Raw genomic sequence first — 7,991 nt, 5'->3', positions numbered from 1 at the left:
GGGTACCAGCTACCTGATGGGGCAGTTACCTGCACCGAGAATAAGAATCAGACCGCCGTTCTTTTCCACCTGTGTCGATTACGCGGGTCCTTTCTACCAGCAAGACGACGACCAAAGGCTACCTGTGCGTGTTTGTTTGCTTAGCCACAAAGGCCGTCCATTTAGAATTAGTTTCGGATCTATCGACGGATGCCTTTTTAAATGCCTTGAGACGGTTTGTCGCGAAATATATTCGGACAGCGGCACCAATTTTGTAGGAGCACGCAATGAAATGCAGAGAATTAAAGAATTCTTTGCAGACCAAAAACGAAGGGATACCCTCTCTGAGTTTACTGTCACTGAGGGTATGCAGTGGCATTTTATCCCACCGTACTCTCCGCATTTCGGGGGATTGTGGGAGAGTTGCGTGAAATCCGTGAAACGACATTTGACTCGAGTCGTTGGGGAAACTCGGCTAACGTTTGAAGAAATGGCCACTGTTCTAGCGCAGATAGAGGCGTGTTTGAATTCTCGACCACTATGTCCTGTGTCAACCGATCCCACAGATCTGAATCCCCTCACTCCTGGTCACTTCCTAACCGGCAGCCTACCCATGGACCTTCCATATTCTGACGTCACTGACGTCAGAGTTACTCGATTAAGTCGGTTTCAGTTACTCCAACCAATGTCGCAGCATTTTTGGAAACGGTGGCAGTTGGAATACCTCCATCAGCTGCAACAGCGACATAAATGGAAAATCGCTGTACCAGAAGGATTCGGAGTGGGCACTATGGTCGTCATCAAGGAGGCTAACCTCCCTCCTCTAAGATGGAAACTAGGAAGGATCACGGCTTTACACCCAGGCGCTGACCAGATCACCAGAGTCGTTTCCATCCGGACAGCCGATGGAGTCATCAAGCGACCTGTGGCAAAAATTTGCATTTTGCCTACGGAGGATGAAAATTCATCCCCAAAGGATCAGCCTGGATCGAGAGTGAATCGTGAATTAAAAGACTCTGAATCCGTGGAAGCCGAGCCTGCACATGTATAAACTTTACTCAATGTTAAGTGTACTAGAACATTTAAATTTAGGTTGCAAGGTCATCAATCATTTGTAAATAGTAGCTTAGGATGATTTGCAATTACATTAGGTATAGATATTTGTTGAACTAGTATACTACCATTTTTGTTTGCTTCCATGTTTTTGTTATATGATAGTACTTCATATTCGTTGATATTTGTTTTGAACGACAGTCGTTCAAGGTGGGTGGCATGTTCGATGAAACAAAATGCGCACATTCCGCTGGCCGACTCGAGCGGTTTCCGGTCCTTTATGTTGCCAAATGCGGGATCGGTACTACGTTGCGAAGGTCTTCGAGTCTCCCGCATCTGGCAAATGTCAGTGCAAAAGAAAGGAATTTTGGTTTTTGAAAGAAACGCTACACTCGAGTTGACCAGCGAAGGGCTATATTGTTCCGCGGGTGGCACGGTCATTGAGGCCAAATGTAGGCACCGACGACAACGGCCATCGCCGACGCGCGGAACAATATAGCCATAAAACAGATACAAATCAGACGCAACCTTTTGTTGCGTTGATAATCCGGAGTTCCGTTACTTCCTTGATAAATTAACGCGGCCTTCGACTTGGGGAGGAAACCTCGTCCACTCTCACCGGGGTGGCCTGAGACTTTCTTCCACCACCGAGGTGAGGGAGGAGTTTCCTGCCGAAATGGGGCAGGAAAATGGGTCTTCCTCTCCCAAGTCGATGGCCAATCAATACAGTCTAGATTCCACAGAGGAATCTGGAAAACACCCCCAAACCACCTCTTGGTGGGGATCTAACCTGAGGAGGAAACGTACTCCGGACGGGACTGCACTCTTAGTTTGGTCTTTGAGAGACATAGTCTCTCAGTTTGTTTTTCGAGCGACGAACATTGAACACATTTTGTAAAGTAACACGGGGGAACAGGTCCTCACATAGTTCATCGCGTTCAATAACACATGTCTACATATACAGTCCACTTTATCATTGTAAAATAAAATAAAATTTCAATCCAACCACAACCATTTCGAACGCGAACAGTGTATATGTATCAATATAATTATAAAACTATAAGACGTATAATCATCATTATCCAAGAGCATGATCACTGCCATATACACTTAACTAGAATTTAGGGTACCGTTGGATCCCAGTAGGGAACAAAATTTAAGGAAGTTACAGGGAAAGAGCATTTTGTACAAAACATGGGGCAATCATTTGTCAATAAATAATGTTAAAATTAACTTATCGATGATCCCATACGTATTTCTCTAGCTACTATTTTTGAATAAATATTTTTTTTACACGCTTAACGACATGGTTAATAACATTATTGAATATTATTATCCTCTTACTTTTCCATCCATCCAAAAAAAAATCGCAAGAAAACGCTTTATTTCAGGTTTTTACAGTGGTCTTACCCCTTAAGGTAATATTAAACTAAATGTTGAGGTGTCCGCTAATAAAATGTTGGAATTTCCAACAGGCCCCTTACATGCACCTCTTTTTGCGCTAAAGATACATCTATGGTAACGGACGACAGGTAAGTAGCTGTGACATCGTTGACGCATGCGCAGAAAGGAATCTCACGAAGTAAAATTCCCACGAAAGTCCATCACTGCACTGAAGATGGCTCGTATCAGAGTCGACTATGGTACAATTTGTCGCCACGTAAAAACGTGCCTTAAATAGTAAATAGAATCAATGACAACAGAAGAAAAAAAATATAACCTATCATATAAATATGTTTATTTAACCGTAAACAAATATAAATTATTAATTCATTATGAAAATAAATAAAATTGTTTGTCATGTACAATATGCCAAGAAAAATCATAACTTTTTCCGAACATGTGTGTCGATGTTTAACAGGTTAGTTTTAATAAATTTTCTTCTTCTAATATCAATTTTAATTTCCTAATGCACTTAAACGATACAATAAAAAAGAAATTTTAGAAAAGTTTAGTCAAAATTTCTCATAACTATAAGGAGATAGTGATTTTTGTATGTTTAATTTCAGTAAATACTGGCACATTCGTAGTAAATATTACTCAACCACGTCAGAAGCAACTCAGGAACGCAATACATTAGTAGAAAACATTCGTAATTTTAGTATTATAGCTCATGTTGATCATGGAAAGAGTACCTTAGCTGACAGATTCTTAGAACTAACAGGTGCAGTGAAAACAAACTCTGGGAAACAAATATTAGATAATCTGCAAGTCGAAAAAGACAGAGGGATAACAGTTAAAGCTCAAACAGCTTCTCTGAACTATACTTACAAAGGGACCAAGTATCTTCTTAATTTGATAGACACACCAGGTCATGTAGACTTTTCCGCAGAAGTCCATCGTTCTCTGGCTCCCTGTCAAGGTGTAGTATTAGTGATCGATGCGAATGATGGCGTCCAAGCTCAAACAGTGGCCAACTTTTACTTGGCTATTAAGCAAAACTTGGTCATAATACCAGTAATAAACAAAATAGATTTGAAAACTGCCAAGCCAGATAGAGTGATAAGTCAGTTAAAAACATTGTTTGATATAAAGGAAACAGACGTATTGAAAATATCTGCAAAACTGGGAACCGGAGTAGTTAAAGTCCTGGACGCAGTCATAGAGAAAATTCCACCACCAGATGTCTTCAGAGACAAACCATTAAGGGCTCTAACATTCGACAGTTGGTACGACAAGTACAGAGGAGCCATTTCGTTGGTCTACATCAAAGAAGGGTCTTTGTCAATTGGAGACCACATTGTTTCAATGCTCACTAAAAAATCTTATGAAGTTAAAACTCTGTCGCTGTTGAGACCTAGCGAAGAAATTGTAAATAAGTTGTAAGCCTCATTGCTATTAGTTTTTTATTTCTGTTATTAAAGAATTAAAAAACATTTGGAAACGTAGACTTTAGAAGCACAAGAAATCAAAGTTTGAGTTTGTTTAATCGAACAGTGTTAGATTCGCAGGTCAAATAGGATGTGTTTCGTGCAATATGAAATCTTCAAAGGAAGCACTGATAGGCGATACATTGCATTTGCAGAAGTGCAGCGTAGAACCTTTACTGAGAATCAAGTCACCTAAGCCGATGGTCTTCTCAGGAGTTTATCCACTGGATCAGTCGCAATTCGGCACAATGAGAACCGCAATTGAAAAGTTGACATTGAACGACAGTGGAGTTTCCATTGCATCGGATTCTAGGTATATGTTAGAATATTGTTTTAGATTCGATGAGTCAACATTTTAATACTTTGATATAGTTTGACAAAGATTATTTTATGAACGATCTTTCAAGTAATTAAACAATTATAAGTAACGTGTATCAATTTCTGAAATCCAGTAAACAATTGGACAAATAACTATTTTGTTCGAAATTATATTTATAGAATTCTAAAAAAATGAAAAGTAAAATAGTTTCTTCGCATCAAATTTAATTTCTTTCTTCATATTTTTGTATACTTCTATATTAGTGTAGCTCTTGGACAAGGCTGGCGAGTAGGATTTCTCGGTTTATTGCACATGGAAGTCTTCATGCAGCGTTTGGAACAAGAGTATAATGCGCAACCAATTGTAACAATACCAAATGTCACGTACAAAGCGACTATTGTAGGTAACAAGAATATTAAAAAACTTGGTAGCGATACGATGGTGTTCAACAATCCTGCAGACTTTCCCAACTTACAAATTGTGTCGCAGTTTTACGAACCCATAGTGCTAGGAACTATCATAACGCCAGGTATATCCAATTGTAGAATTTTAAATCGCAGTACAATTGAAAAACAGTTAAAGATTCAATACTTTACAATTCTATATGTATCCAGTTGAATACATAGGGGTGATACTAAGTTTGTGCATGGAGAAGCGAGGAACGGAAGAAACGAGAAAAGATATTGGTAACAATAGAGTAATGTTGCAGTTTTTATTACCATTAAATGAAATCATTGTAGACTTTCACGATTCATTAAAATGCATTACTTCCGGATACGCTAGTTTCGATTACGAAGAATATGACTACAAACCAACGAACATAGTGAAGGTATCTGTAATTAGTTTTGATTTATTTATTAATCGTATCAATAAATATATGTACATTCGTATATTAAAGCAGCATTGTGTACGTATGTTCCCCAGTTAAATATCGTTTTAAACGGTATTCCGGTGGAAGAATTGAGCAGTATTGTTCACATAAGCAAGAGTTATGCAATAGCCAAACAACAGTGCGAAAAGTTGGTGGAAGTTATACCGCGTCAAATGTTTGAAATCGCGATTCAAGCTGTGGTAAACGGAAAGGTTATCGTGAGAGAAACTTTGAGGGCGTTTAGAAAAGACGTAACAGCCAAACTGGTAAGAATCGTATTACAACAACTTGTTTATATACATTTGCAAATTTGTTTTTTCCAATTTCAGTATGGAGGAGACGTCTCAAGAAAAAAGAAACTATTGGCGCAGCAGGCGCAAGGAAAAAAACAAATGAAAATGGTTGGGAAAATTTCTCTACCTCGAGACACATTCATAAAAGTTCTAAAAAGATAATAGAAATTTTACGAACGCGTATAATTTTATATATCCGTAGATACTTTTATTTAAACTTAGCAAATTGTAAAATAAAATTCGAAACAATTCGATATTAAAACTGTATTAATTGCTATGGAAAGTAAACTAATTCAGTTATTAAAACTTATTTGAATGTTTTAATAATTGGATATGAAGTATAGATGGTTGGCAAAGTTTATTTTGTGTTCAATCATTTCATATAATTAAATAATTACAAGTAAAGTGTCAATTTATGGAATCTGGTGAACGATCGGAGAGTTGATGAGTGTTGTTTGAAAGTACAGTATTTACAGAAGTAGGATTATCTTGTCTGAACGTTACATTAGTATTAAGATTAATATTAATCACAGACATAGACGCTGGGTCTTGCATGTCCAATTGACTTTGAGCAATATCCTGTAAAGCGGCTTGAATTCTTTGTAAAAGTGCTTCTCCTTGTTTTACCACTTCCTCTAGTTGTTCTCCAGCTTCTTGATTTTCCTGCTCCAGACGACTGAGACTTGCTACCTGCAATTCTTGCGATGATTCTTCGCTCGGTAGACTTTCTATCAAGGTGTCGATATCTTTCGCACATCTTGCTATTAGAGTTGCAAATAAAGCTGCATAATCTAAAATTCCATTTATGCTTTATATAGAAATGGCAATAAGAAGTCAATCATAGTACCTTAGCAAATCTTTGACGAAAAGAATGACTGCAGTTATTAAATGTAACTTGGAAAGTTGTAAAATACAAAGTATCGAGTATAAATATATTGTTTATGCATTCACGTTAATGAGAATATTAGTGTTTATGGAAAAGAATGGTGATATTTCTAATGGCAAAAAAGAGAAATATGTGTGAATTATGTTGAAAAAAATTACCTTCTTGAGGTTGGTGAGGTTGTGGCGTCCCTACACGATCGAAACCAGGAAATTTACTGGGTGTAGAATATTGTTGCAAAATACCTACACTGTTACAAAAATGTTCAGCTTGCTACAATAATATCCAAAATTAAAAAATCATCGTTCGTAAGAATTTTAAATGGGAAAACGAAAAATTTTATTACTTGATTTATGGTATCTTGCAATTGCGTTAGACGATCCGCCATATTCTTCAAATCAACCTCTAAAAATTCATACGATTATATTTTCACTATAATTAATAGCCGATACTTATTAACTTTATAACATTACTGTTACTAATTATTATTACCGCTTTAAATACTGTTCGATATGTAACTTAGGAAGTAAATTATGCAACGAACAAATCGATTTTCGTCTATTACGTGCGAAATTTATTTAGTTTTCAATATAAATATACATACATTTCGTTATTACATTTTAAATTATTGTTTTCGATGTATACTCTATTTCATATTGAACATCGTTGAACCATAAACTATAAAATTAGAATAGATGACGATACAATATGTAGTTTATATATATCAAAACTATAGATGGCGTGCAAAATCACTAACAGTGATGACAAAATCACGATCACGTCACAGCCGACTCTAGTACTAGCCGAGCTATGGAACGTGGCAACACCGCTCATGTGCGGATCGGGAGTCCTATTTTCAATAGTGGAGTTTTGTGTTCAGGATTATAATTAACGTTATTTTGCGATATAAAATTATACTAATATACAGTATTTTTTATTAATTATGTATAAGGAATATATGAATATCATAACTATAGTAAATAGAAGTAATACAGAAGTATATTAATATTTATAAATGTGGTATATATTTTGTGGGCTGTCGGAATAGTTTGGTGTTGTGATGCATTATATTTGAAATATTTACAGAGATTTCAAGAAAATAGAAGTGTGAAACAAGTTAAAACCATCTTTGAACCAAACTGAAGGATTTAAAAATTGATAAAGGTATGTATAAGTTAATAGAGACCTGAAATAGGCAAAATTATTGGTACGAAGCCAAACAGGTTAAGTGCCCGTGGAAAAAGAGGTTAGCATAATTAGCTATTGAAAGGAACAATTATGGAGTTAATTATAAAATCGTGTTAGAGGACAGTATGATAATTGTGAAAAATTGCCTCACCACCCTAGGGGTATTTACCATGGCGCGTTACCTTTTTTTTTTATTATAATGGGTGGTTCGTCAATAGCCATATCATCCCATTTTCTAAAATAAAATTGATATTTTTAAATAGAACATAACAAAAACATAACTTTTGTATTCTTAAAGAAATAAAGTATTACATTTTGAAATAATAATAAATAATTTTGAATAATATTAATAACAAAACATAAAGGAATATTGAAAGGAATAAGTAAAATATATATAAAAATTAATGTTTTAAGAAAGATGAAATTAAAAAAAATCATTGAAAATCTAGTTCCTATTAAAAGTTTTTAATTTACGATTTTTAGAAGTGATGTCTGTATGTGTTTCCAACTGACTATTATTTACAGTTTTCACATA

At 35.8% G+C, this 7,991-nt stretch overlaps 2 protein-coding genes across 5 annotated transcripts; one reads left to right on the top strand and one right to left on the bottom strand.

Annotated features, from left to right (window-relative positions):
• Positions 1-2,668: 2,668 nt before the first annotated feature.
• Positions 2,669-5,565, top strand: LOC122402992 (translation factor GUF1 homolog, mitochondrial). 2 transcript variants are annotated; one of them, XM_043406248.1, is made up of 7 exons: positions 2,669-2,893; positions 3,045-3,854; positions 3,976-4,215; positions 4,485-4,750; positions 4,836-5,050; positions 5,146-5,358; positions 5,422-5,565. In XM_043406248.1, exons 1-7 carry the CDS (start codon positions 2,808-2,810, stop codon positions 5,545-5,547), a joined length of 1,956 nt encoding a protein of 651 aa, XP_043262183.1. In that variant the 5' UTR covers positions 2,669-2,807; the 3' UTR covers positions 5,548-5,565. The 2 variants fall into 2 exon arrangements, with proteins under 2 accessions (XP_043262183.1, XP_043262182.1); XM_043406247.1 differs by having other exon boundaries at positions 3,042-3,854.
• Positions 5,566-5,730: 165 nt separating this feature from the next.
• Positions 5,731-6,944, bottom strand: LOC122403014 (mediator of RNA polymerase II transcription subunit 21). 3 transcript variants are annotated; one of them, XM_043406289.1, is made up of 4 exons: positions 6,873-6,944; positions 6,615-6,673; positions 6,430-6,541; positions 5,731-6,176 (listed from the first exon to the last, which is right to left on the bottom strand). In XM_043406289.1, exons 2-4 carry the CDS (start codon positions 6,654-6,656, stop codon positions 5,794-5,796), a joined length of 537 nt encoding a protein of 178 aa, XP_043262224.1. In that variant the 5' UTR covers positions 6,657-6,673; positions 6,873-6,944; the 3' UTR covers positions 5,731-5,793. The 3 variants fall into 3 exon arrangements, with proteins under 3 accessions (XP_043262224.1, XP_043262225.1, XP_043262223.1); XM_043406290.1 differs by having other exon boundaries at positions 6,886-6,929; XM_043406288.1 differs by lacking the exon at positions 6,873-6,944 and adding an exon at positions 6,761-6,862.
• Between the last annotated feature and the right edge of the window lie 1,047 nt (positions 6,945-7,991).

Source organism: Colletes gigas, unplaced genomic scaffold, assembly GCF_013123115.1.
Source record: "Colletes gigas isolate AHSC1104 unplaced genomic scaffold, ASM1312311v1 Colletes_gigas_Sc00043, whole genome shotgun sequence".
Classification (NCBI taxonomy): Eukaryota; Metazoa; Arthropoda; class Insecta; order Hymenoptera; family Colletidae; genus Colletes; species Colletes gigas.
The sequence above is the reverse complement of the archived record's forward strand: the minus strand, read 5'-3'. Positions and strand labels throughout refer to the sequence as shown.